General features: G+C 46.0%; 3 protein-coding genes across 7 annotated transcripts in view; all 3 read left to right on the forward strand.

Annotated features, from left to right (window-relative positions):
* The window catches only part of LOC132978590 (neuropilin and tolloid-like protein 1), a 609,128-nt gene that overhangs the window by 19,521 nt on the left and 561,757 nt on the right, over positions 1-27,850 (forward strand). Inside the window, exons 8-11 of one of the 3 annotated variants that reach the window (XR_009673952.1) lie at positions 182-295; positions 391-535; positions 1,732-2,518; positions 18,595-18,983. Coding sequence is in view for 1 of the 3 variants with exons in the window: in XM_061043811.1 (XP_060899794.1) it covers positions 182-295; positions 391-535; positions 1,732-2,272 (800 nt within the window). In the remaining 2 variants the exon portion in view is untranslated. Of the gene's footprint in view, positions 1-181; positions 296-390; positions 536-1,731; positions 3,047-18,594; positions 18,984-27,850 lie in introns of those variants that run through there. The other 2 variants (XR_009673951.1, XM_061043811.1) reach the window with 2 other exon arrangements.
* On the forward strand, positions 4,199-7,422 carry atpsckmt (fATP synthase c subunit lysine N-methyltransferase). Its single transcript, XM_061043813.1, has 4 exons — positions 4,199-4,548; positions 5,401-5,538; positions 5,618-5,668; positions 6,911-7,422. Exons 1-4 carry the CDS (start codon positions 4,309-4,311, stop codon positions 7,130-7,132), a joined length of 651 nt encoding a protein of 216 aa, XP_060899796.1. The 5' UTR covers positions 4,199-4,308; the 3' UTR covers positions 7,133-7,422.
* Positions 10,462-27,168, forward strand: LOC132978587 (E3 ubiquitin-protein ligase MARCHF6-like). 3 transcript variants are annotated; one of them, XM_061043804.1, is made up of 27 exons: positions 10,462-10,578; positions 10,672-10,755; positions 12,183-12,282; positions 12,656-12,729; positions 13,890-14,033; positions 15,449-15,521; positions 15,615-15,795; positions 16,182-16,386; positions 16,491-16,552; positions 16,771-16,803; positions 17,768-17,819; positions 17,904-17,962; positions 18,051-18,131; positions 18,990-19,058; positions 19,178-19,252; positions 19,396-19,530; positions 19,784-19,903; positions 20,515-20,615; positions 21,049-21,186; positions 21,598-21,793; positions 21,912-21,981; positions 22,057-22,238; positions 22,318-22,452; positions 22,845-22,934; positions 23,055-23,187; positions 24,002-24,205; positions 25,082-27,168. In XM_061043804.1, exons 2-27 carry the CDS (start codon positions 10,737-10,739, stop codon positions 25,105-25,107), a joined length of 2,757 nt encoding a protein of 918 aa, XP_060899787.1. In that variant the 5' UTR covers positions 10,462-10,578; positions 10,672-10,736; the 3' UTR covers positions 25,108-27,168. The 3 variants fall into 3 exon arrangements, with proteins under 3 accessions (XP_060899787.1, XP_060899788.1, XP_060899789.1); XM_061043805.1 differs by having other exon boundaries at positions 10,518-10,755; positions 16,494-16,552; XM_061043806.1 differs by having other exon boundaries at positions 10,519-10,755; positions 24,002-24,137.

Genomic DNA, 27,850 nt, shown 5'->3' on the forward strand with positions numbered 1-27,850 from the left:
GGAAGATTAGACTCTGTAGACGGGGACTTCGGGCATCTAGAAAGCAGGTCAAAATCTTAAAGAACAACATTGGACAGAACGACTGCAGGCTGATATACCAGTCTGAGCCTTGACCGTTATGTAATGTGCTGGATTTGGTTTGTTTTCACATGACAGCTCCGTGCTTTCTGTGTTTTTTCAGCTCCGTGTGATCGAGACACTTTCTTTTGCCACAGCAACATGTGCATCAACCACACCCTGGTCTGCAACGGCATCCAGAACTGTGTTTACCCGTGGGACGAGAACCACTGCAAAGGTGAGCCCAGAAACAACAAGGAGTTCACCACCAGTCATATGCTGTCTCTTTGGACGGACATCACCCATTCTTCTCTCTGTTGTCTCCCACACTAGAGAAGAGGAAGGCCAGCATCCTGGACACGCTGGACCACACCAACCTCACTATCATCGGAGTGACCTGTGGCCTCGTCGTCATCCTGCTCGTCATCTCAGTCGTCATCCAGGTCAAACAGCCTCGCAAGAAATACATCATCCGCAGGTCAGGTCACCTCATGTTCAATCTAAATGTGTAATGGGGGGAGGAATGACCCCCCCTCTGTACCGTCTTCAGAGGTAGTAACAGAGGCGTTACAGAGGAGAGGCGGGATCAGCTGAGCCAGTGGGGGAGCACAGTGCTGTGTGTGTGTCTGACTGTGTGATTGTGGAGCTCCTGCTGTGCCGTGCTTCCACGCTGAAATGCAATGTAAATTCACAGACTGGGACACCGATGTTATGCCGTCACAGAATCACTATGATGTACAAAGACGTGATGACGGGTGATGACTAGTTACAGTGCTTTGGCTGTGGTCTGCAGCCACAAGCAGCTCTTTAGCCCCTCCCCTGTGGCCCCTTCTGGCTTTGCCAAAACAGTAAATAGACTAGTTATTTTTTACTTTAGATTTGTAATTCTTATTGTTGTTTAAGTAAACATAAGTGTTTTACATTCTCTAACTGTAAAAATGTGCGGCCCTTCATTAAATTATCATGCATCTATTATGATTTTGAATAATTCTTTAACGTAAATGTTGGTCGTACCGTTCCTCTGCACACAAAGCAATCTGTTGGCAAAAATGTGAAAACAACAAAAAGTAATGAGACATTTTAGAACAAGCACACTTCTGACCTGCTGCAGAAAGCTTTGGAGCCCCTGAAGTCCCAAAAGGCAAAACTAATATTAATCGTTTGTGCTCCAGTTATCTTTAACGCACCAGATAATAACTTCCTGTGTCTCCTACACACCTCTGCCACCGTTATTTAGAGAGAGGGCAGTGGATAGAGTCAGAACCCAGAGAGAGAGTGGGGAATGACATGAGGGACAAGGCCACCCACTTGGAGGACTATAACCTCTGTAAACCCCTCTGCTGCCAGCGCCCCCGCCCACAGGGACTCGTAATGAAAAGAACGGGACGGGGGCAACATGAATCCATAGTATGTACCACAGAAGAAGAAATGAAAGAGGCCTCAGAACTTCAACATTTTGTAATATTTGTTGTGTGGAGGTTCATCTCGTCTCATATTTATTATAAACAAGTTGTCTTTGAGTCATGTGAAGACCTGAATGATTTCTCACACTCGTGGGTCTGTGTAAATCAGCTCAAATCAAACACTCTGAGCTTTGTTTTTCTGACATGTTCTTGGACGTCTTCCTTGATCTCTGTGTTAATGCATGCCTCTCCTTCCCTCTTTGATCCACAGAGATGACTTTGACCCAGCACTCCTCCACCCTGGCTTCGAGCCTCCTCACTACGAGCTCTGCACTCTGCGCCGCGCCCCGTCTGGTGAACTCACTGATGCCGCCCTGGCCGACGACTACGAGAAGTTCCACAAGCTCCGTCGCTCCTCCTCCAAATGTATCCGCGACCATCACTGTGGCTCCCAGGCGGGGAGCATGCACGGCAGCGTTCACGGTAGCCGCAGTAATCTGAGTGTGCGAGACGGCGTCAGCGCAGCTGATGGGGGGGCTCTTGTACCACCACTGCTGCCCCCAATGATGGGGAGCCAGCAGTCTCCACACCTGTCCCACCTCACCACACCTGCAGGGCGCCGGAGCATCCTGGTGATGAAGCATAGCTACTCTCAGGACGGGGCAGAGGGGTACAGAGGGGAGGAGGAGGAAGATTTGATGATGGATGACGGACCCACCACCAGCCAGCACCTCATGCACCATCATCAGATCCACCATGACCCGCTGGGGCTGGACCATGCCGTCCACCGTACGCTGTCTAATGACTTCTGACAACGTGCAAATAAAGAAGCCATCATCACAGTTGGACCTTTGAGTAAGGTTACAAGTTACATTTATGCAAATGAGTGATGGTTAAACAGCTCTTCTCAGAAGGTTTTCAGAAGCTGCAGAAGAAGTGAAACATTTTCTAGTTGTTCGTATTTAAAGATCAGCTGCTCTGGTAATGCACTCTTAGGTAACCTTTCTGCATTCTAACCTCTCTCCATTTTTCAAAAGCATCTCCAATATTTTTTTTAGGTCGGGTACAATCACTTCTATCTGAACCACTTCTCTAACTGCTGATAACTGCTCTCATATCTGGCAAACCGAGGGGCGTCCAAAACGGCCGTGTGGGGGTCGCCTTAAAACCGCCTACCTTCTCTGGTCCAAACAAATCCAGAGCATTCAGGAGCAGAATCTAAAGTTAGAAGGAGGACATACTGGCTGCTGCATTGTTGTCAGAGAAGCCAGCACTTCAACATAGCATGTTTCATTAATGTCTGATCATATAGTAAGGTCACTTTATCATTTCACTCTCTACACTTCTTACTGGTTGGACTTTTAACCCAAATACCATCAAGGGCACTGTAAAATAAAACTCAAATAAACATAAACAATAGTGTAATAAGAAACAATCATTCAGCCGTTCTTCCTCTGAGTGTAAACTGAGTTATTTGTTTGTTCGTTTTTATTGTTTATTTCTGTTTCTCCCTCTTTCTTCATTTATCTATTTATTTATTGTTTGTGTTGTTGATTCCTCTGAATAAATATCTTCTTCTTCTGTTACTCCGTGTGTCACAGTGTTGTTGTCATTAAATATGAGCGCGGGCAGATCCTGACGGGTGGCACCATGACATTAATGTAGACGCTGTGTTGGCCCGCTGCTGCGTCGTCAGCTCGTCCGCCATATTGGAAGGGGCAGGTCGGCCCTGTAAACAAATACAAGTTGCCATGGAAACTGTGGGTCTTCAGAATAAAAAGTACTCAGGTTTAAGATTTAACCGTTTTGAGAGAAGTTATAAAAACAATGATTGATGATAACTTGAACAAATGTTTGGAGAAAGAGTGTCAGGGATCAACATGTTGATGATTATATCTCAGACTGTAAATAATAACAACATAATATACAGTCCACGGTGTGTATCCAGGGTAACTAACTGTGCAGCTGATATATAGAGGGTAAGTCACAAAGGACCATAATGAAGTTGGATAATGCTAAGCGGATTCTGGACATAGTGGACATCACTGGGGAGGAGTTTAGATGTTACACTGCGGGATGGACCCGTGCAAACCAGGACTATGAGGTTCCGGATAACAGAGCGATAGGCCTATAACAGTGTTTTTCAAAGTGGGGGTCCAGACCCCCTGGGGGGTTGCCAGAGAGTGCTAGGGGGGTCGCAGACACTTGGAGGAAAGAGGGAGTAAAATGGAACAAAAATAAAAAAACATTGTTTGTGACAGATAAATTGTTTTTCTGTATTTTTAGATGATTGTTGCACCACTGAAAAAGAGCTACTTGCCTCCTCGTTATAAGGAAACATTACTAAAAGAAGAGACCAGCAGGAAACCTCAACATGACTGAGCTCCAAAACCACAGAATACCATGTACGCATCAAACACGTCAAGTATGGCTTTAGTTCTTGGTCTCAAGGCTGATATTTTTTTTCATTGTAATCCAAGGATTTTAAGACATATGGCAAGAGGGGTTAGGGTTATGGTTATGGCAAAGTTTGTGAACCCCTGGCCTATAATACAGGGACGTGGATCACTTTGGGTGGACCCTGTAAATATGTTGACTGTTGAAGTGATAAAATACAGATGGGGGCGCTAATGCAACACTAAATGATGCCAACCTCCATAAAACTACAAAGGAAGAAGAAGAAGAAGAAGGGACCGGATGTAAAGCGGAACCTTTGTGAGAGTAACTGTCGTCCTTACGTGCTTGAATCAGCGCTGCACAGGTCGTCTTCCGGTGGGCATGTGTGGTCCAGGACAAGAGGACTGACCTTGTTTAGAAGCTGGTCCTCTTAGTGAAGAGGGTCTGGGTCATGTCGGAGGAAACGGGACAGGAGCAGAGCAGAAGCCGGCTGGGGCTGCTGTTCACCGGGGTGCTCGGCGGCTCTCTGTTCGCCCTGTACGCGGGGGCTGCTCCCTTCATCACCCCTGCTCTCAGGAAGATCTGCCTCCCCTTCGTCCCTGCGACCTCAGCCCAGGTAGACAACGTCCTCAGGGTGCTGAGAGCCAGGTCCGGGACCCTGGTGGACCTCGGGAGCGGGGACGGAAGAATAGTAAGTGTTTGTTTTTTAAAGGTGTTCTCTTTTAAGTGGCGAAGGTAACAACATGTTTCACCCGGACACTTAAATACACGTACACACTTATTATTATGATTATTATTATTATCATTAATAATAATGATAATAATAATAAGTTATTATTATAAAACGTATTAATAATAATAATAATAATAATAATAATAATAATGATGATAATATATGAATAATAGCATACACTCAGAAACACTGCCATGATGTATGACTGTATGACTTATCATACGTTAAAGCAGGAAGCCTTCACTGAAGGACAACAGACAGGAAGTTAACAGACATTTACAGCAAGAGATTACAAAATAAAAGAGGGAACCCGGTAATGAAACAATTAAATATGTAATCAATAAAAACACTGTTCAGACCGCCAAAATCAATCTGATGTTTTCTAAAGATTTATTTTTGGGCTCTTTATGCCTTTAATGGATAGATAGGACAGTGGATAGAGTCAGAAATCAGGGAGAGAGAGAGAGAGTGGGGAATGACATGCGGGAAAGTGTGGGATGTGAACCCGGGCCGCCTGCTTGTCATAACATTGATGACAATAAAATGACTCCAAATGAAAAGCCTTTTTAAGGTACAGTTTACTTTGAAAAGCTCCCAAAGAGCTCGCTGAAAACAAACGGTTCAGAAGTAGTAAGCAGGTCTGTAATTTGAAAACTGTACGTAGAGAAACTGTGTGAGTGGTTTGAACCCTCATCTCTAGAATAAACAACAACTAAGACGTAAAAAAAAGTCAGTATGGATTTGTCAGTTCTTATCAAACTGCTGCCTCGGTTTCCTCTGAACGATCCTTCCTCCCTCGTCTTCTCGCAGGTGATCGCAGCAGCCAAGCGAGGCTTCAAGGCGTCAGGTGTGGAGCTGAATCCCTGGCTGGTGTGGTATTCTCGCTACAAGGCGTGGAGAGAGGGGGTCCACCGCGCCACCTCCTTCTACATCTCTGACCTGTGGAAGGTGAGTCATACCTGATGTCGGGTTTCATTCAGCACACGGGAAGTCGATCTGACCTCTTCTGTCTCTGTTTGATTTTCAGGTCAGTTTTGCTCAGTACTCCAACGTCGTCATTTTCGGCGTGCCTCAAATGGTGAGTTCACTTTTTGTCCAACAGAAGATTTAACAACATTTACGTGAAAATATTTTCTTATCTGTTGCGGGGGGTCAAGCGCCAGACTGAAAGAACATTTCAACAGTCATGTGTAAAAGAGGATGAAGCGTGTCGATGCAGCTCCTCTGCTGTCTGCAGACACACACTTACACACATCGCTGCACAAACACACATACCAGAACGCCAGCCACCGCTCGCTCCTCTTCGACCTTTTTCAAGATAACGGCGAGCAAATATATTTATCATTGAGAGAAAAAGTACCGGCACACCAGAAGCTTTAAATATCACATGTAACGTTCATCAGACATTCTTCAATTCAATTCAAAGCTTTATTGTCATTTAGTTGTACATACAACAGTAGTGCAAGCAAAATGAGAGAGTGTTTCTCATCATCTGGATCCAAAAAAATAAATAAATAAGACTATTAAAATACACAAACACATACGCACACGCACACACCTACATCCCATTGTTCTCCGTATTAAATGTCCATAACAGCCTGTGAATTAGGTGCTAGTGACTATAATCCCTGAGATATTTCAAATGTAAAACTATAACTAAGGCTAAGCCTGAAGTGCAGGAGTGTGCATGAACCAGTTCAGCAGTCTAAGAGCTTGTGGTAGGAAGCTGTTGATCAGTCTGTTGGTTCTGCCTTTTTAAGCTCCGGAACCGTTTTCCTGATGGCAGCATGAAACTGTGATTAGACACACCTCCACATATATATACACCCCTGAGGTCACCTGACAGCTCATGTGACACAAAACCAGGAACTATTTAGAATTTAGAAGCTATTGTCACAAAAACATACATACATGCATTATACATGCAGTATGTGAAATCCGCCACCAGGGGGTGCTCAATCAAACCAATAACAAAAGATGATGTCGAGGCTAGCGGGGAATCATGGGAGTGATTCTCTCTGCTACTCCCGGACCCCCCAGCGAAAACGAACTGTGTTGACCGTAGTGAAGACGAGCGGGTGAAACCGACCTGAGGAAGAGAATATGTTTACAGACGAGCTGTATCAGAGTTTAGTCTACATGATGTTTTTATCACAGCAGCTCATACAGCAACAGTACGACAGCTTTCAGTAGCAGCTCATGCTTCCTCATGCAGCGCTCATTGCCCTAACATGGTGTTTCCATGGCAACGCTAAACATGTGGTGTTTGTCATGGTGGTGGCGAGTACCTCTCGTGACCACGTGTGCTTTGTGTCTGCAGATGGACCAGCTGGAGCTGAAGCTGGCGAGCGAGTTACCGACGACAGCCAAGGTGGTGGCCTGCCGCTTTCCCTTCCCCACCTGGGTCCCTGAACACACCGCCGGCGAGGGCATAGACACCGTGTGGGTGTACGACGCAAAGACCTTTAAATCACACCTGCAATGTGGACTGGCGAGGAAGACGACGGCAGTGGACGAGGACACGCCACAATCACACTCGTGAATCACGTCATGACGAGGAGCGGTCTCCAGATGGACGTTTAAACGACAGAGAAATACTGACCACGGGAATGTGAGTTTGAGGTTATAAGACGAAGGTCACGAGAAGAAACCGTGTGACAATCCCTGGTCCTGATTAGAGGTCATGGCCGCTGTTAGAGTCCGTAACCTTCACCATAACGTTTGTCTGCTCGTACCTCAAGACGAGGACTGGATCATCATGAGCCCCGTAATCACCAAGCAGGCCGCTTTGGTACGGTGACCCCTTCAGCTGGCCATCCCGGGTGGTGTTAGCTGCGTCAGCTACATAGCGTGACATCAAAGCAGCCCGCCAATAAATTAAGCACAGAAGAAGAACGCGTTACAGTAAACAAAGATCCATGGTCCTCAGGAAGGTCATCACCTCTGAGGTCATCGATGGGGCGGAGCTACGCGCTGACATCAGTCTCAAAAACAAAACAAACAGCCTCTGGAACGCCACGGGATATTTAAACATGGCGAGTTTGGCGTTTATTCCTTTATTACCGCTTTTTGGCGAGTCTTTCGACCAATCAATGCAATGTGTTTAGCTCCACCCTCTAGGGTCGGATCGGTACACTTGGCACCCAAACAGGAGGGCAGCAAAAAACATGCTGGTGCAGAAGGGTTATTTTGGTACCATTCCAAACTTTTGACGGCGGAAACGCCAAAAAACGTGTGCCGTGCTGAACCGGACTGAACCGGACCACATGGTGAAAACTGGGCTAAACGAGCGTCATCTATATCAGATACATGTGATAGTTCAAAACAAGTACGTGGTGATGACTTTGTAGTCGTTTGTCATTAATAAATGTAAAGTGACACACACGTGATGGTCGTTTGAGTCCTCATCATATCATTCAGAAATCTTCTCCTGGTTCACGTCTTATTGTGTATTTATTCAAACAGAATGGAGCTCAACTCACAGGAGACAAGTTATCAATGACCGTCAGAACGTCACAGAGCACTTCCTCTGTGTTCCTGCTCATGACGGGGGAGGGGGGGGAAATGAATGGGTCGACGTTCTGGTCAAAACAAGTGCTGAGGATGACGTACATACATCACACATCAATCATCACACCATGTTCACAGTCTGCAGGGCAGGAGTACTGGGATGATGATGATGACGACACTGGGAGAAACATCTTGGTGACAGGAGGGAAGAACATACCATCACAGGTCTCAACATCTTGCACAGAAACTAGGCAAGCAACGGGTAGAGAATGTTTATCACACTCATATTTAGACTGTAAATATTACTGGATGTCACCCGTCTGTCCCTGCAGGGGGCGCTGGAGTCCCATCGATGGTGGTCTCCATGCTGGAAACCCTGTCTCAGTCTAACTTTCAGTCAACCTAACGACAGGCTGAGAGCTGGAGCTGAGGCGGGTTTTAAACCTCCTGCAGCCAGCCTCTAGTGGACACTCGATGAACTGTAGGATTTTACACTTCAGCCTTGGCTTTATGTTTCAACACCGGAGGTTGCTGCTTGGTTCTACTTCATTGACCTCATGAGAGATCCCCTCTTTGAGTCTCTAAGAAGGAAAAACATCCTGATTTTTCAATGTCAGGATTATTGGAGGGAAACGGCAGGAAGAACATGCGGAGAGATTGTGACTAAAAGATACTGACGTAGTATCAGTATCTGTGTTGTTTACTGTGTAATCTCCTGTCACACACTAAAGTCCAGTTGGTGGCCGTGATTCACATTCAAGCTGGTTTGCCAATAAACAACAAAGAAGAAGAGGGTACAGTGTACTGAAACATCAGAGAACAGCAGCCCGACAGAGGCTGTAAAGAGTTCTGTTTCTGCAACCACAACATTACGCTCTTAGCTTTCCTGGCCATGGTGATTAACTGTGAAGCTGAGAGAAAGACATGGTTGTCAATGTGGCCAAAAAAGTATTTGTATTTTGAGGGAGTAACTGGAGAAGATGTGCAGGGGCTGCTGAGAGAGAGAGAGGTAACCCTAACCCCCCACAGTGCAGCAGGTTGGTACGACCAAATCAGTGATTTTTAACATTTTTAATCGATATCCTCATTTTTGTTCTACTGTATATTTACAAGTTTATTATCTTTCCCTTCTTTGCTGTGCACGAGGTCCGTCTGGCAGCTATATCCCATAATTATAACAAAAATGACTTCTGAAAATTAGTGTGTACCTTTTAAAAATGGTCTCTACCGAACATACTTTCTCTTCAATCAGGTAAACTATTTTGAGTTTAAAATATGTGTTTATGGGGGTACAGCTCTTCAAAGATGTGTCTGCTAGACATTTAAATTATAGCATTTTTTATTGTCACAACCAAAACAGTCACTAAAGAAACACATAGTAAAGTTTCTGTGGTGACTAAAGGACTGCTAAGTAGTTGAATCCCATTATTTTGAAACAAATGTGTAACTTTAAGAATCATCATTTCAATCACCTTTTTTAAAGCAAATAAACATACTTAAGGTCCTGCTGGGGACAACAGAAGGCTGAACAAATTCTCAGTCCATCTCTGAGGTGATTTACCCTCAGGTGGGAAACTCCCAGTTCCTGGTTCCAGATCAGCTGATTTGAGTTTGTCACTCTGTGTTCAGTGCATGCACCACGACAAATAAAAGGCCAACATTAATGGAGCCCCGATACAACGGTTCACCATGGCAACAGGTGACGAGAAAAAAGGGCCTCGTACTTTTCCCCACTCAATCTGTACATCCTCGTGCGGAACTCTGCAGCAGCAAAGGAGAGAGAAGTGGTGTGGTAGTAAATTGCTGCTTGAGTCAGCATGTTGGTTTGAATGTTGTTTATTCATATAATAGGCCAATCAATCAGACTTCCATTATTGCAGGTAGAAACTGATGGAATGGTGTTTAACCTAAAATGTATTTTCATTTAGGTCAGGTTTGAGTGAGCTCCCTTTTTGAAACAAAAAAACCCAGTTTCCCTCAATTCAGGAATACAGACTCAGTGTTTGTAATAAACCTGCTTTCTGAAACGGGCCTCTGGATGCATGTTTCAGAAAGCAGCATAGGCCTGCAGGTCTAAACCCTAGTTATCTTCAAAAATACTACAAAACGTGTGTTTGTTGTAATCCCAACATAAGGCATGATATGAGTTAATATTCAGCAATAAAGAATATTGAGATATCAACTAGAATGTTACGATATTGATTGGTTCTTTTACTAGATCTGTGAACTTCAGTTATGGTACAATATATAAAGGGACAACATTTGGAAATGTTTCCAACCTGACTTTGAACTAATTATTTACAAGCTCATAGCAATCAGAAGATTGTAGCTTTATTTGGAACCAGGAGTGGGCGGTAGTGCGACAATATGGATGTGTACCGCCTTTTAAAATCCACCGAAGAAGAAGAAGAACGTTGGTGATTGCGCGTGGTTGCCATCTAGCGGTGAAAACAGCGAACAGTCGGGTTGTTGCTTTGCGTATGTCCTGGCCGCTTGTTCATGTAACTTTGGATCCTCATTTATGAAATGAAAACGCGTTAATTCTTAACGTTTCATACCTTCACATCACAGGCCGCAGGAGCTCAGATGTCTGCGTGCAGATAGCGATAATCGCGGACTAGCTTGGTGGAGTCAAGATGGACACCGCGGACGAAGGTACCCGAACTTTCTACTTTTTGAGCCGCTTTGCGGTCCCGTTAGCTGGTCAAACCTCTGCGACGTGTTTCCGTGATACTCTGACTCAGATTATGTCGGTGGTTATAACGTGATTAAGATTACAACTCACCGAGAGAGTCAAAGAAACTGCTAGCCGGTAAGCTAGCTCCTTTAGCACCAGCTGCTGTAAATAAAAACAGTTAGCCGGTAAACTAGCTCCGTTAGCATCAGCTGCTGTAAACACTAACAGTGACTTTCTCTGATAAGTGAGTTAATCTCTTCTCGAAACAGAGTTAATCTCAAATGGAAGAAGTCTCAGAAGACCACAGAGTCCTATCTTCAATAAAAAATATAATAATAAGTCACAATCATACCGTTATATTCAGTATAATAAGTTACAGGAAAGCGTCAACATATGAGATACTAATAGATTAATGCCGTCAAACGATTAATCGCAAATTTCAATAGTGAATCGCATGTTTAAAATCACATTATTTCGCATTTAAAAATACAAATGGTGAGGCTTTTACTTTGTAATTTTGTGTTGTCTTACACTGAGAGTGCTTTACTTGCTGTGTGCCTTTATTTTGAAATCAAGTAAGGCCCCTCTGCTAGATGGAAGGTTAGCACAGAAGACGCTGCTCAGAAAAAAAACAATAGATTGATAATGGGCATAAAGCTTCATACTACAGAGGTGCTGCTCTGTGGTAACCATGGACACCAACAGAGGAACTGCTCTGTGGTAACCATGGACACCAACAGAGGAACTGCTCTGTGGTAACCATGGACACCAACAGAGGAACTGCTCTGTGGTAACCATGGACACCAACAGAGGAACTGCTCTGTGGTAACCATGGACAACAACAGAGGAACTGCTCTGTGGTAACCATGGACAACAACAGAGGAACTGCTCTGTGGTAACTATGGACACCAACAGAGGAACTGCTCTGTGGTAACCATGGACAACAACAGAGGAACTGCTCTGTGGTAACCATGGACACCAACAGATGAGCTGCTCTGTGGTAACCATGGACACCAACAGTAGAATAGGATGTTTGTTTGCTTAGCAACAGTCTGGTTTCAGTTAAACTGCTGGACTAGTTAAATTGGAGTTAAAGCATAATCTGTAGTTGATTTTTAATTGTTTTTTCGATTTCCTTCTCATGTAAATATTGTATTAAAGTCATATCACACTGGAGGTGGAGATGTTGTTCTGTTGTGATTATCTTTAGACCCAATCACAGCAGTCATTGCATACACACATACACACAGGTGTGTACATCGCACAGGTGTGCTTTGTGTCTGTGTGAAGATAAACCAGTTGAGTAGTTGATGACATGAACAGGGCTGCATCATTTTCCAGTCACTCAAAGCAGATATTGTAGCAGCATGAACTCATGATATGTTGTTGTGTGTCTGACGTACAGGAGACATCTGTCGGGTATGCCGGTCAGAGGGTACCCAGGACAAGCCCCTCTACCACCCCTGTGTCTGCACCGGCAGCATCAAGTTTATCCATCAGGAATGGTAGGTTCAATGAGTCATGGTAAAAAGGGAATTCTCTTATTTATAGTTTTCATCTGCCTTGGTAATATGTGTCTGAATTTCCAATCTGTTCGAGTCGTTGAATTTGTTTGAAAATTGGCTTTTAATTCAAACAGAGGGAAATTATTCTGAGAGGAAGTATTTCAATCCAGTCAACTCTGACAAAGAGATAATCTGACAGGAATGTACGTCCTGATTAATGTTTATTATCATTATTCTATTATGACCCTGGTCCTCAGTCCTCTTTGACTTGGGAAGGGGTTGCTCATGTGCATGGATGACTGACGGGACTCTTTGGGTGGATTCTTGTAATAAACAAAGTGAACTCATGAGGTTTTCTCTGCTTGTTTCACAGCTTACTGCAGTGGCTGAAACACAGCCGCAAAGAATACTGTGAACTCTGCAAACACAGGTTTGCATTTACACCAAGTAAGTCCTTTTGTTTTTTCAATAGATTGGATCAGTACTCTGAAGATGGCTGATGTGTCCTGTTTACACCTGGTGCATCCTGGGTGATGACATCACATGGGAACAGCTCTATGTGAGACTGCATCTGAGTCCTCTCTGACCACTGCAGGTGGGATTCATGCGGTTATAATTAAAATTTTAAAAACAGGAGTGTGAAGCAGGTCGCAGCAGAGAGAGCATCACAATATATCTCAGGGATGTTTGTACCTGTTTGAAAGCTGTCCACTGATGATATGATCACCTGGGATGCACGTTAACATCAGTGGTAACCAATAGGGATGCACGATCCCATCCTGGTATCAGATCTCGGTCCGCTCCTGACCCAAATAGCTACATCCAGTAACGGTGACAACAGGCCCATCCATGGAGCTGATGCTCCACGCTGATCTATACAATCTAAAGTATTTTGTTAGGCAGAGGCAACTTAGCACCGAGGATGCTAACAACAAAGGCTATACAGTTAGGATGTATTTCACACTCATTATGTCACAGACCGTGGTCAGATTGTGGTCTATTGATGGTAGAGGCTGCTGAGTAAAGAGTCCATCAGTATTAATTCATCCATTCACACACATTCACACACTGATGGTAGAGGCTGCTGTGTAAAGAGTCCATCAGTATTAACTCATCCATTCATACACATTCACACACTGATGGTAGAGGCTGCTGAGTAAAGAGTCCATCAGTATTAACTCATCCATTCATACACATTCACACACTGATGGTAGAGGCTGCTGAGTAAAGAGTCCATCAGTATTAACTCATCCATTCATGTGTGTTTGTTAATAAAATCTTTACTGAATGTTATAATGACTTCTTTCTCTCTGTCTCCCTCTCTCTCTCTCTCTCTATCTCTCTCTATCCCTCTCTCTCTCTCTCCCTCGCTCTCTCTCTCTCTCCCTCCCTCTCTCTCTCTCTCTTTCTATCCCTCTCTCTCTCTCCCTCTTTCTCTCTCCCTCTCCCTCCCTCTCTCTCTCTCTCTTTCTATCCCTCTCTCTCTCCCTCTCTCTCTCTCTCTCTCTCTCTTTCTCTCTCCCTCTCTCCCTCCCTCTCTCTCTCTCTCTTTCTATCCCTCTCTCTGTCTCTCTCTCTCTCCATTCTTCTCTCTGTTCTCTCTGCAGTCTACTCTCCAGACATGCCGTCCCGCCTGCCTGTCCAGGATATTTTTGCAGGCTTGGTCACCAGTATTGGAACTGCAATCAGATACTGGTTTCACTACACGCTGGTGGCCTTTGCCTGGCTTGGCGTGGTGCCTCTCACTGCATGTAGGTCACATCATGTCTGTGATGATAAGCAGACAAACAAAACTGAATTTGATCAACAGTTGTCTTTGAGTTCAGAAAGCAGTCCTGTACTCTAAAGAAGGACTGAGGAGCAGAGGTGGAAACGTGCCTTGGACTCTCCTGATCCATCAAACAGCATCAAAACATTCAGGCAGTCAGGACCACACACGAGCTGAGCGGCTACATGTACACATTCAAACCATTAAAACCAGTTCAGATGTCATCCGTCATGGTGTCAGATGTTTAGCGTCCAGAGGGACTCTATAGCCCGCCTGAGCTCAGAGGCTCAAACTGACAGAGGAGAGGATGAGACTTACCTGCTCGGATCCTCCTCGCTCTCCTCCTCGCTCTCTTCCTTGTCCTATCAGTGAAAAGTTCAGACGGAGGTTTTTGTGCTAGAGTTCAGGTGAGCGTAGCAGGCAGGAGGGGGGAGAGTTAGAGTCTGCTTTATTTTAAACTCAGGCAGCATCGCACACATCAGGGGAAGCCTAACAGATCTTCTTCTCTGTAATCTCAGCATGCTCACACTATGAGATATGAGAAGTCACGACACATCACAGACTACAGGACTAGATTATTGTGCTCCATGGAGGACCGCACCACCTCACATGACCTCATGTAAACGACGGAGCTGGAGGTTAAATAAGCGGTTAAAATGCTCTCAGCAGAGAGAACAGAACATAAAAACAAACACGAGTTTGGATGAAGAAATGTCTGGGGAGACGCTGACAACATGGAGTGGGTATTCTTCAGTGAGAGCTGCAGGTCAGATTGTAAATGTCAGATGATTTCAGTTGTCCAGCTCACCTGTACGCTTTGCGTCCTGCCTCCCTCGTCTCTCTGGGTCATTGTAGTCACACACGACTTGCACCAGACCCTTTCATGAGAAAACCAATAGCATTTTAATTCCTAAATATCAAACATGTTTGTCATAAATCACGGTGTTCAGAGCAGATCCAATCCAAAGATTGGATCTTTATACGACTCGCACTACAAAATAATCTGGGACGACAATCGGTTCAGAGCATCCTGGAGTCGGGAACGACCCTGTGGTTGTGGGGAAGAATCAAAGCGGCCTGATTGTCCTGCAGTCTGAGCCAGACTTTAGACACATCAAGTGAAACGGTCTCAGTTTAGATAAATATGAATGTTTAACATAAGTCGTCTTCCTCTGGGCTCACTGCTCACTGTCTGAAAGAAATGTCTACAGCCAGTTAGCATGAGAAATGAAGAAGTGCTAGAACATGTCCAGTTACTGTTTAAGGAGTTCAGGCTTTGTGTGGGCTCAGGTTCTGCTGTGAAGATGTGATGGACCTCGTCATTCTTTTAAGTTTCACACAGTTTGATGTTTAATGATGAATTCTGAAGTATTTCTTGTCTCCGTGCTTTTGTCACAGGTCGCATCTACAAGTGTTTGTTTACCGGCTCTGTGAGCTCTCTCCTCACCCTGCCTCTGGACATGCTGTCCACGTGAGTCTTGACTCCCTCTCTCTTGTCATGTTGCTCTACACGTCGTGTTAAAAATGAACCATGACATCACAATGTTGCTTCTCTTCCTGGCAGACAAAACCTACTGGCAGACTGCCTCCAGGGCTGTTTTGTGGTCACGTGCACGCTGTGTGCTTTCATCAGCCTGGTGTGGCTGCGAGAGCAGATCGTTCATGGTGGTGCCCCTCTCTGGTTGGATCAGCATCAACCCCCTCTGGTTCCTAACCCCCCTCATGGTCCTGCTCCGGCTAATGAGGTGAGTTCTCTGCAGAACACATGCTAGCATGTCTCCTCCTTTCCTTCACTTCCTGCACAGATAGTGTCTTAGTGAACCGTCTTGATGTCTCATTGGATAGATCAAACAGCCGATTGATCATTTATCTGATTCACTCTCTAAAAGATGTATGTTAATGATCAGCTCCTTGTGATCCCTGAAGGGTTTTATTCTTATTTACATTTAGTCTAACTCAAACTAGACTTCCTGTCACATGACGTCTGATTCCTACATTTAGAGGAGAATCATGTCTCACACGGCCATGAGTACAGGTAAAGACCTCAGGAGTGTCTGAGGTGAGAGCGGGCCTGCTTAGCTGGTCTGTGTGTGATCAGGTCCCAGGTGCTAACGTTGATGGTAATGCGCAGGCGGCTGCAGATGAAGCAGCAGCAGCGGGGCCCCCTGCTCCAGGCGGGCCAGAGCCCGCCGACCCAAACGAGGCTGGTAACCACGGAGATGAGGCCGAACTGGATGACGAGGAAGAAGATGAGGACGGGGAGGAAGACGAGGAGGAGGAGGAGGATGAGGAAGGCAGGGAGGAGGATGCTGCTGATGCCAATAACGGAGGACAAGGTGAGCTCTTGTGTGAACTGGTGAATTATTAGATCTCAAACCTAGCGAGCCAGCACGTCTCTTCACTGAACACGGTTTGCGTTTCTCTCTGTGGTTCTTTGCAGAAGATCTTAACTGGAACGCCCTGGAGTGGGACCGTGCAGCAGAGGAGCTAACCTGGGAACGGGTGAGGATCTATTTATTTATCCCACCTTGTTCTATGAAAATCTGTGATGTGACTGAGACATGAGTGAAACAGGGTAACAGGATGTAGGCTTAAGACAGTCCATCCTGATCCTGGCTTCATGCCTCAGCTGCTCTCTGCTGGGCTTCAGGGCTTCCTGTGAGTAGTATTTTCAAGTGATAAAGGATGCTGATGATGTGTCCTTCTCTTTGTTCTCATAGATGCTGGGGCTGGATGGCTCTTTGGTTTTCTTGGTAAGTTCACATACCATACTGTCTTTATACCCAGCAGCCCTTTTCAGACGCACAAGTGCCGTATCTGAGCTCAGCCGTCACCACGTCTTTGTACGTTCATATTGATTCCATGACGGTAGATAGAGAGATAGATACTTTATTGATCCTGAGGGAAATTCAAAGCATCCAGTAGCAGGTTACAAAGACGTACATGACATGAAACATTTGTTACAAATTAACCACAAAACCAACGCCCCCCCCCCCCCCCCCCCCATACATATATATTAACCCAAAAAAAGATTTAAAGAATACACCTAGATGAATCAAACTTAAACTGTGCAATTAAAAATAGATTTATACAAGAAATGTACATAACCCGTGCAGGGATAAAAATGTGTGACATTTAAACACGAACCTTTAAACAGTTGAGGAAAAAAATCTGTAATTAGACCTGAATATAAAAAAGAAAAAAGTGTTGACCTTCTGAAAGCCGGTGTCCCCGTCTGTGAGGTTACGTTGTGTTCCGGCGCTGAGCTCCACGCTGGCTCTGCTGATCCTGTCTCTCCTCTGTAATACCTCTGAAGACGGAACAGAGGGGGGGGTCACTTCATCCCCCTTAATGCCTCCACAGCATTCAGACTGAAGGTGAAACGTCACAGGGGCGTAAATATCGCGGCTTGAAACGGCGGTCTGAACAGTTTTGTCCTCCCAGTTTAAATTCTAAATTATTAAAGCTTACGTTAAATATGACCCGATGGAAGACGTGTTTTCACTCGCCGTGTATCTCACATGAAGAGAACTGGTGAAACTAGAAACGCGGTTTCCTAAATCGATGTTTTACATCCTTTTGAGGAAGGGTCATTCTTCAGGTTTTGTAAAATATCATGTTTTAACTCCACAGTGCCGTCGTAAATGAAACATGTACTGCATGAACATCTTTGTTTCTTTACAAGTAGAAAACGATGAGTGCTGTTGTCTTTTTTAGGAGCATGTGTTCTGGGTGGTGTCTCTCAACACTCTCTTCATCCTGGTCTTTGGTGAGTAAGAACGCGTCGACAATGACCTGGTGTTCCCTCTTAATGAACTGATGTAAACCTGCTTTATCCGTGTCTCTCCCCCAGCGTTCTGTCCGTATCACATCGGTCATTTCTCCGTGGTTGGACTGGGCTTTGAGGACTACGTAAGTGGACAAGTTCTGGTCTCTTTTCCTGCTTGGTTGTGAAGTGGTTGGTTTCTTTTTTGCTCATGATGATGTTGTGTGTCTGCAGGTGAAAGCTTCTCACTTTGATGGCCTCATCACCACCATCCTGGGATACATCCTCCTGGCTGGAGCTCTCATCGTCTGCCATGTATCCTCAACACAAAGCCCACTTAGTGCATGAAGGCTGTGAGGCTGTGCAGAACGCTTTGTATTCAATCAGCGGAGTCCTTATTCTTTCAGCTGGATCTCATGAACAGTTATAGAGGAGCGGGCCGCCTTTGTAGGATTTATGTCATGGTAAATATTTAGTTTTGATGTTTTAAGGAGCAGTATGTAACTCTGACACCTAGTGTTTAAAATGGGTACTGCAGTCTAAATTCTAAACATTGTAGAGAGCTGTCTCCCCCCCCCCTCCTCTCTAGAGTCGATGCTCACTCAGGTTGCCATGTGGTGGACACTGAAGCTTCAGTGTTTATCCAGCTCTGCATGGGTCTGTAAACCTTTCTGTGTTCTAACCTCTCTCCATTTTTCAAAAGCATCTCCAATATTGATCCTAGTTTGAGCACGTTTCTGCTCGTGGAGCTTATTAGAAACATGCAGAGGCTTTTTAGGTCGAGTACAATCACTTCTATCTGAACCACTTCTCTTGCCCGCTTCCATCGCTGCAACACCTGTTGACCTGATAACTGCTCTCATATCTGGCAAATCGAGGGGCGTCCAAAACGGCTGTGTGTGGGTGCCTTAAAACTGTCTACCTTCTCTAGTCCAAACAAATCCAGAGCATTCAGGAGCAGAATCTAAAGTTAGAAGGAGGACATACTGGCTGCTGCATTGTTGTCAGAGAAGCCAGCACTTCAACATAGCATGTTTCATTAATGTCTGATCATATAGTAAGATCACTTTATCATTTCAATCACTACACATCTCACTGATTTGTCCTTTAAAGTACAGACTGATTGTTGTTGGTGTCACATTCGGTGTTGGACCTTAACCGTGCTTCCTTCAGGCGTTGGCTTCATTAGTGAGGTTCCAGCGGTCCAGACGTCTCCTGGGTGTCTGCTACATCGTCGTCAAGGTGGCTCAAAGATGAAAGATTTCAATGTGCCTGTATCGAACAAGCAAAGCTCTTATTTCCAGGAGTCATTTGGTAAATTAAGGTTATGGAAACAGAAAGTAAATGAGGTTTTGTTGCAGGTGTCCCTGCTGGTTGTCATGGAGATCGGCCTGTTCCCTCTGATTTGCGGATGGTGGCTGGACATTTGCTCCTTGGTAAGACATGCAGAGTAGACTGAATGGATGGTGTGGGTCCAGTCAGCAGCGGGCCTTAATGACGTGTCAGGTGGATTTAAATCCCCATGTCGTCATGGTAACAGAAAAGCCCCCACACCATGATGTGTGTTTGTTCATTGCAGGAGATGTTTGATGCCACTCTGAAGGACAGAGAGCAGAGTTTTGACTCAGCCCCCGGGACCACCATGTTCCTCCACTGGCTGGTGGGCATGGTCTACGTCTTCTACTTTGCCTCCTTCATCCTGCTGCTCAGAGAGGTGAGTGAAGGACAGACACCGCCACGCGTTGTGACCCGTTTTGAAAATATCCAACCATCATAGCTTTTAGAATCTTTCTTTTAAAGTTTTAGTTTTGGATAGTTGATAGAGAGAGAGAGAGAGAGGTGGGACTTGAACCTGGCCGACCACTTAGAGGATAATAACCTCCGTACATGGGGTGCAACCTAACCGCTAGGCCATCTGTGCCCTGACTTTTAGAATCTTAACCTTTTGCATGATTGTCTGTTTGCAGGTACTGAGGCCCGGTGTCCTGTGGTTCCTGAGGAACCTTAATGATCCGGACTTCAACCCGGTCCAAGAGATGATCCACCTGCCCATCTACAGACACCTGCGGAGGTTCATACTCTCTGTGGTCAGTCTTAAGTCCTTTCCAAACACAACGCGTCCACATTCCTCCTGCTTCTTACGTAGAAACATTCTGCTGAGCTAACACATTACCTTTATTGATGTGATGAGTTGTAGTGAAAAGAATAATGAGAGTTCACCTGAGAGGTACAGAGGTTTGAGTCAAGCTCCTATTTTTGCCGGATGCCGTAGCACAGCGCATCAATTTGCCGCAGAAAAGATCGAGCAGGACAGGAAGGGAAACATTGAAACAACATGAAAACATCCGGTTTATATTCAGAATAAAACACTCCGTTTTACCGGTTCAGAGAAATGACCTTTAAAACCTTGCAGTTCCTCGAGTGTCCACTAGAGGCTGGCTGCAGAAGCACAGGAAGTCACATACACACCCATTCTAAAAAGTCTGTTTTTACAGCAGAGATTAACATGTTTACAGCCTGGTTCAAAAAACAAATAGGTGTGATTAGCTCATGAGAGTGTGTTTAAAATAATGCTCTGGGGACTGATTGGTTTCAGACAATCATCCACATGTGTATTTAAAATGGTCTTTCTTTGATTCCTTACAATTTTACCAACAAGCCTTGATTTGTCTGTGTCTGTGTGTGTGTGTGTTTTCAGGTGGTGTTTGGCTCCATAGTTCTGCTGATGCTTTGGCTTCCCATCAGAATAATCAAGCTTTTCTTCCCATCCTTCCTCCCCTACAACGTCATGCTGTACAGGTACAAACCACCGCACCACATGATTCTGTTTCTCCCTCAGATGAAAACAAGCTGCTGTGACATATATGTTTTATAAATGGTACTTGAGCTTATATAGCGCTTTTCTAGTCTTCCGACTACTCAAAGCGCTTTTACACCGCAGGTCACATACCCACATACCCTTTCACACACTGATGGTGTGATCGCTATGTAGTATCATCCATCAGAAGTAACTAATCCCATTCATGCACCACCACTGAAGCAGTGGGAGCAATTCAGGAGTTAAGTGTCTTGCCCATCGGACATGTTGCCCAGCTGGGGATTGAACCCTCGACCTTCCGGTTGAGAGTCTACCAACTGAGCCACAGCCGCCCCTAGTCACAACCGCCGCTCTCTCTCTCTCTCTCTCTCTCTCTCTCTCTCTCTCTCTCTCTCTCTCTCTCTCTCTGTGCAGCGACGCCCCGGTCAGCGAGCTCTCTCTGGAGCTGCTGCTGCTGCAGGTCGTTCTGCCCGCACTGCTGGAGCAGGGACACACGCGCCAGTGGCTCAAACGGCTCGTCCACGCCTGGACCTTCACCGCTGGATACATGCTGTAGGTTAAACACACACACACACGCAGAACCACATGCACACGCACACATTGCAGCATTAGATATAATTGATACATTTCAATTAGTGTAAAATATCCGGTGAATTGGATTTTCCTGTTCAGGAGGGCAGAGAGACGAAGAGAGAGTAGAGAGTACTGCTCCATGATGGGTGGTAGAGGTCCAGAGTTGTTTGGGGGGGGGGGGAGTTGGCAGGAGGCTGGCGGGTGGCTGGGGTCGCACTCAATGCTGGACGCTCAGTTTTAACATCATCATTCACTCATCACAGAACCGTCACACAGAGAGACTTAGAGGAGTTTAAACTTAATTTCAGACACACGTTTATAAAAGTTCATCAGTGTCGACGTCCACATTGTGACCTGTGACCGTGTCAGTGACCCATGGCTCCTCCACAGTGACCTTCACTCCTACCTGCTGGGGGATCATGACGACGATGACAACCAGCCAAACAACAACCTACCTGGTCGCCTTAACAACAACAGGATACCTGGCCTTGGGGAGGGCCTTCATGCTGCCCATCAGGCCATCCTGCAGCAGGGAGGTCCGGTGGGTTTCAGGTCGTACCACCGGCCCATCAACTTCCCTCTAAAGGTGACTCTCAGTGCTCTGCTGACTCGTGTCAGGATTTATTTTTGTCACTGTAGAAGTTGCTGCTGCTCCGAGGTCTCCTGCACATCTGACTCTTTGTGTGTCTTTGTTGTGAGTCCAGATTGTCCTGCTGGTCATCTTCATGTGTGTCACCTTGTTAATGGCCAGTTTGATCTGCCTCACGCTGCCAGGTGAGTTCTTTTTAACCTCTCCTGTTCTCAGTAGTTCTTTACACCTGTGATGACCGTCCTCTTCCTGCGTGTCAGTGTGTGCAGGTCGCTGGCTCATGTCTTTCTGGATGGGCAACGCCATGATCCACGAGCTGTACACCGCCGCCAGCGGCCTGTACGTCTGCTGGCTGTCCATTCGAGCCGCCACCGTGATGCTGTCGTGGATGCCACAGGGGCGCAACGTCATCATGGTCAAAGTCCATGAGTGGACACTGATGGTAATGTAGAGGTTGTTATGTGGAAGATGTGGAAGATGTGGATTGTGGTCTCTGACGTGCTGTGTGTGTTTGTGAACAGATACTGAAGACCCTGGTGGTGGCGGTCATGTTAGCCGGTGTGATCCCTCTGCTGCTGGGTTTGTTGTTTGAGCTGGTCATCGTAGCTCCTCTCAGAGTCCCACTGGACCAGACGCCGCTCTTCTACCCCTGGCAGGTAGGTGTGTGTGTGTGTGTGTGTGTGTGTGTGTGTGTGTGTGTGTGTGTGTGTGTGTGTGTGTGTGTGTGTGTGTGTGTGTGTGTGTGTGTGTGTGTGTGTGTGTGTGTGTGTGTGTGTGTGTGTGTGTGTGTGTGTGTGTGTGTGTGTGTGTGTGTGTGTGTGTGTGTGTGTGTGTGTGTGTGTGTGTGTGTGTGTGTGTGTGTGTGTGTGTGTGTGTGTGTGTGTGTGTGTGTGTGTGTGTGTGTGTGTGTGTGTGTGTGTGTGTGTGTGTGTGTGTGTGTGTGTGTGTGTGTGTGTGTGTGTGTGTCAAAAGAGGAGAAGAGAGATATTTGAAGACAAACATCTTCATGTTGTGTTTGTTGACATGTTTGTTTCTGTGTTTGTGGCAGGACTGGGCGTTGGGCGTGCTTCATGCTAAAATCATCGCTGCCATCACACTCATGGGTCCTCAGTGGTGGCTCAAAACGGTCATTGAGCAGGTCAGCTCCTCTTCCAAACAAACACATGAGTGTGATGTTTATGAGTATGTGTAAGGAGAAGAATACTCTAAGAACCAATCCCTCTCTCCCTCCCTCCCTCTCTCTCTCTCGTCCCTTCAGGTGTATGCTAACGGTATCCGTAACATTGACCTCCACTTCATCGTGCGCGGCCTGGCTGCTCCGGTCATCTGCGTCCTGCTGCTGTCTCTGAGTGTCCCTTACACCATCTCTAGAGGCATCACACCGCTGCTGGGTGAGCGTCCTCTAACATCAACCAGTGGAGCTGCTTTCTTTCTGAGAATTGAAGCTCTGCCCGTGCGTCTTGTTTCCATGACAACAGTCTCTTAAAAAACGGCCGCTGTATGGCTGACGCTGCCAGGTTGCTTTTCGCTGCGTGTTTTTTATATTTTAGATCGTTTCTTTCCCTTCACTCTGAATCAGACGGAGGATGTTTGTCGTTCGACTGATGAGTTTAATAATAATGACGGCCCCGCTGTCCAATCAGACCCGCAGCGAGGACCTGAACGATCTGCTTTATGATCATCCGGTTGAAAAGAGCGCCGCCAGAAAAAGAAGTGCACTCAGAAAAAAGACGTTGGGTGCTGCAACTTTTCTCCGGCGACTGCTTCTGAAAACGCTCTCTCCTCATTGGGCACAATGAAAAACCAGCAGGTGGTCACGGGGCCTAAGAGAGAGAAAGAGGGGGAGGAGTCTAAAATGAAACCCCACAGATTGAGGTCTGCACAAGAAGTAAAGCGTGCCTGACTGTGATTGGTCCTCTTGTTGCTATGGCGTCTGACTAAGTGAGTAGTTTGGGATAAATTGAGGCTCAGAAGTCGCTGACACGCTCAGGAGTGATCAGGAGTACTGATCCACACTGAACCCTGGACTCATTTCACATCCAAACAACGCTCTGTGACGTGGACTCCAAGACGAGTCGAGTAAAGATCCACAGCCCGATCGATTGTGTGTGTGTGTGTCATTCCCCACAGACACACACACCTGTTAGGAGGAGATCCTGCTCCAGTGATTATTCTGACGACCCTCCCCCTCTCTTTCTTTGACAGGTGTGCAGCCGGAGATGCAGACGCTGGTGGACAGGAGGATCTATCCGTTCCTGCTGATGGTGGTCACCCTGCTGGCCATCCTGACCTTCCAGATCAGACAGTTCAAACGCCTCTACGAGCACATCAAGAACGACAAGTCAGTAGACCCAGAACAATCTGAGTTAGAAAGTCAAATACTAGGATGTACAGAGCTCTGTGTTTCATGTATGTAAAGTAGACCCGGCAGCACTCCAGCAGGTCTCTTGTAACAGTTCTCGAGTCACTTCCCCTCGTTTTAAAGTCATGAAACAGGATGAAGGATCCAAGGCGTCGTGGAGACTTTGGTTAGACGGAGCTTAGACTGAGGAGATGACCTCTGCTCTCACTAAAAACCTAAAGTCAAAGAAGGACCCCCTTACATGTCCCGCCAGTTCAAGGGGACACGCCTCTGTGAAGCCTCACCTTCATGGTGAAGGCGTAATGGGGGACCACGGCGTCCAGCAGCTGGGCCAGTATCTGAGGTAGTCACAGAGACTTTACAGGGGAGAGACGGCAGGGTGGAACCATGGTGCTGAGTGGTCTTTGTTTAAGAGGAGGGGGCTCTGGTCATAACGTGCTGCAGGTGCTGTCTGCTCCGTGGCGAGGATGGTTGTCTCTCACTGATTGTCACGGCGTCGTCGTTAAGGAAAATAATAAAATAAAGATTATAATCTTACAGGACAGATATTATAGAAGGCGGCCCAGCTTTGGCCCGGGGGCCGCCAGTTTCAGACCCCTGCTGTTTTTCTAAACGCTGGTCAGAAACAAGTCGTTACACATGAAGAATCCAGGTTAACGTCTCATCTCTCTACACCTGCAGAGGTGAGGTGTGTTCCACCACATTTCCTAAATGACTCTTTCATAATAAAAGAATCTCAACAGCTTGAAAAGTGGGGACTTTTATTGTGAAAGATTTGGAGGAAATGTGTTAATCATTTAAACTCTTCACAACCACCGTACGCTTCTTTGAATCCTCCTGGACTGAACACACACTGGCTGCTTTGTGGACAACAGGCCCTGATGTGTTTTAATCATTGATCAACACTTCTGTTTCTCCTGCAGGTATCTGGTTGGGCAGCGACTGGTGAACTACGAGCGGCAGGCGGGCAGGAGCTCCTCCTCGTTCAGCCCCTCCTCGTAGACGCTGCTGAGGGATCAGTGGAGCCCACTCGCTCTGTCCAGCTCTCAGGGCTTTGATCCGCTCCTGTGGGGAAACCTGCAGGATCCAAACTGGACTGAAGTGGAGTCCTCTGATTTATCTGCTGCTGTCATGAATGGGAGACAAAGACTTTAAAAACATGTTAAAGCAGCAGCAGAGAGCGTAACAGTGTGACTCTGCGTGTTGGGATGACGTCTGTAGTGAGACTTTATTTTAGAATGGGTTTGAGTTGAAAGAGGTCGGCTTGAGTTTAGACTCGACCTCAGGTTGTGCTTCCTCTGAATGTTCGTTTGTCTTGGTCTCAGCGAGTCTCTGTTTACGGGACGTGTCTGACATTTCACAGCTCTGAAGGAGATCTTTGGACTGAAGTGTGAATGCCGCTCTTCTTATCTGAAGCTGTCATCAACAACGGGTGCTCTGTGATACGGAGGGGCACACCTGATGTAGCAATGTGATTTTATTATTTTTAAACATGATTTTATTAAGTGTGTCTGTTGATTTTGAGTGATTGGAATAAGGAGGAGCTGTGAGAGAACTACTCACAGCATGCCTGTTATACACTCTGACTGATTTTAAAAACCTTATTGAAGTGCTGCTAACAGCTGATGATAGAAACATCCAAACACTGATTCTCTGTTGGAAGAAAGCGACTGACCTTCATCACATTCATCTCAGAACAAACCACATCATCTCTGAAGGACCTGCAGGGATGAAGGATATTATCGTACTGAAGATTAAATCAGCAGAGGGTGAGACATCCCGACTGTTACCACACCGACGCTTTCCTACATTTCAAATTCACGTGCGTGCGTGTCAGTTGAAGCCTCTGTTACTGTTACATCGTGAGGATGTATTTTCATAAAGCACGCCTGATGTCATTGGATCACCTGATACCTGCCTCTCTGAACGATGTGTTCATGTGTTACGAAAGCGTATAGATGGTTTTTAATGTGCCAAACACAGAAAGTCTACTGCAAGAAAGAGAGAGGAGCAGCGATTGGTCATGGCCGATTCCGATGTTTAGAACAACGTCTTAGCCGATTCATGAATTCTTTTGGTGACTCCCACAATGCGACATTTTCTCATCGTGTGGTCAAACATGTCTGTTGTTTCTTAGAGTCAGTCTGACGCTCCCTGTGTGAAGATTTCAAGTCAGTGTGTTGTTGTTGTCGTCCCGTGTGTTCACAGCGTTGTTCTGCTCGACTGGCGCCCTGACAAACCTTTACACCCGTCACGTTTCTAAAGCACCTTTTAGAACTTTAAGTCAAATTGCACAACATTTCTAATGGATGCACTTTTCTTTAGATGGTGTTCAGACTCTTCTCATCACCGTGTTTCACAGGCGAGGGTTCATTCTGTCTGACATCTTTTTTTTTTTTAATCAAGTAGAAAGTTTTTTTCTAATACATCGTTTGAATGTTTCACTTTTTTTTTTTTTCACCGTTTGCAATCTTTTTAGAATCACGAACACTGTCGTCACAGAGAGTATGTGTTTGAGTTCTCCTCTCACTGAGGCGTCGGCGCGTCACGGCGCTCGCTCTGCTCTGTCAGCTGTGCGTCATCTGTTCCTCACACTGACACGTGTCGCCTGTTTGTTCTATGTTTTTCTGTTACGATGTGTGCGTGCGTGCGTGGTTAACATGAACTTGAGTGCTGCTGTGTGTGGATGCTCACATTATTTGGATGAAGCGCTAAAGTGACCTTTTAGTGAGCCATGAACTGAGCCGGACACTTTCCAGTTATGGTCTTCGATTTCAATTTGTAGAAGCGAATGATTTCTATTTTTATAAGTGCAGGACGGAGGTGTTGGCATGTACTTCTTCATTGTTCTGGTTCTTTAGTATGAAACCATAATAAACCGTTTTCATCAGACTCTGCTGTTTTCTTTTCTCCTCGCTCACTGATGATGCTGTGGTGACATCATCTCAGAGAGCTTCAGATGACTAACACTACGAGAACCTACAAAATAAAATCCTGCTTCAGAAACCTGTGGTGTTTTATTTCAGCCTCTTCTCCAATCTTTGCTGTTTGCTCTTCTGAAATACAAGAACATTATCTGAAAAAGATTCAAATGAAAGAATCCAGGAAGGCAACTTGAAGCATGCATCCAAAGATGAGTGCCGTAATGTCTCTGCTGCTGTTAGCACACATGACTCGTTTGGAGAGCCTGCCCATGAACTCTTCTTGAGTTGTCCTTTCATAAGGGTCGCTCACAGCGACTCACAGAGAGTAAGGGTCACTCACGGAGTCGCAGAGAGTAAGGGTCGCGCACAGGGAGTCACAGGGAGTAAGGGTCACGCACAGGGAGTCACAGGGAGTAAGGGTCGCGCACAGGGAGTCACAGGGAGTCACAGGGAGTAAGGGTCGCTCACAGGGAGTCACAGAGAGTAAGGGTCGCTCACAGAGAGTCACAGAGAGTAAGGGTCGCTCACAGGGAGTCACAGAGAGTAAGGGTCGCTCACAGAGAGTAAGGGTCGCTCACAGAGAGTCACAGAGTAAGGGTCGCTCACAGGGAATCACAGAGAGTAAGGGTCGCTCACAGAGAGTCACAGAGAGTAAGGGTCGCTCACAGGGAGTCACAGAGAGTAAGGGTCGCTCACAGGGAGTCACAGAGAGTAAGGGTCGCTCACAGCGAGTCACAGAGAGTAAGGGTCGCTCACAGGGAGTCACAG

Source organism: Labrus mixtus, chromosome 8, assembly GCF_963584025.1.
Source record: "Labrus mixtus chromosome 8, fLabMix1.1, whole genome shotgun sequence".
NCBI classification, from domain to species: Eukaryota; Metazoa; Chordata; class Actinopteri; order Labriformes; family Labridae; genus Labrus; species Labrus mixtus.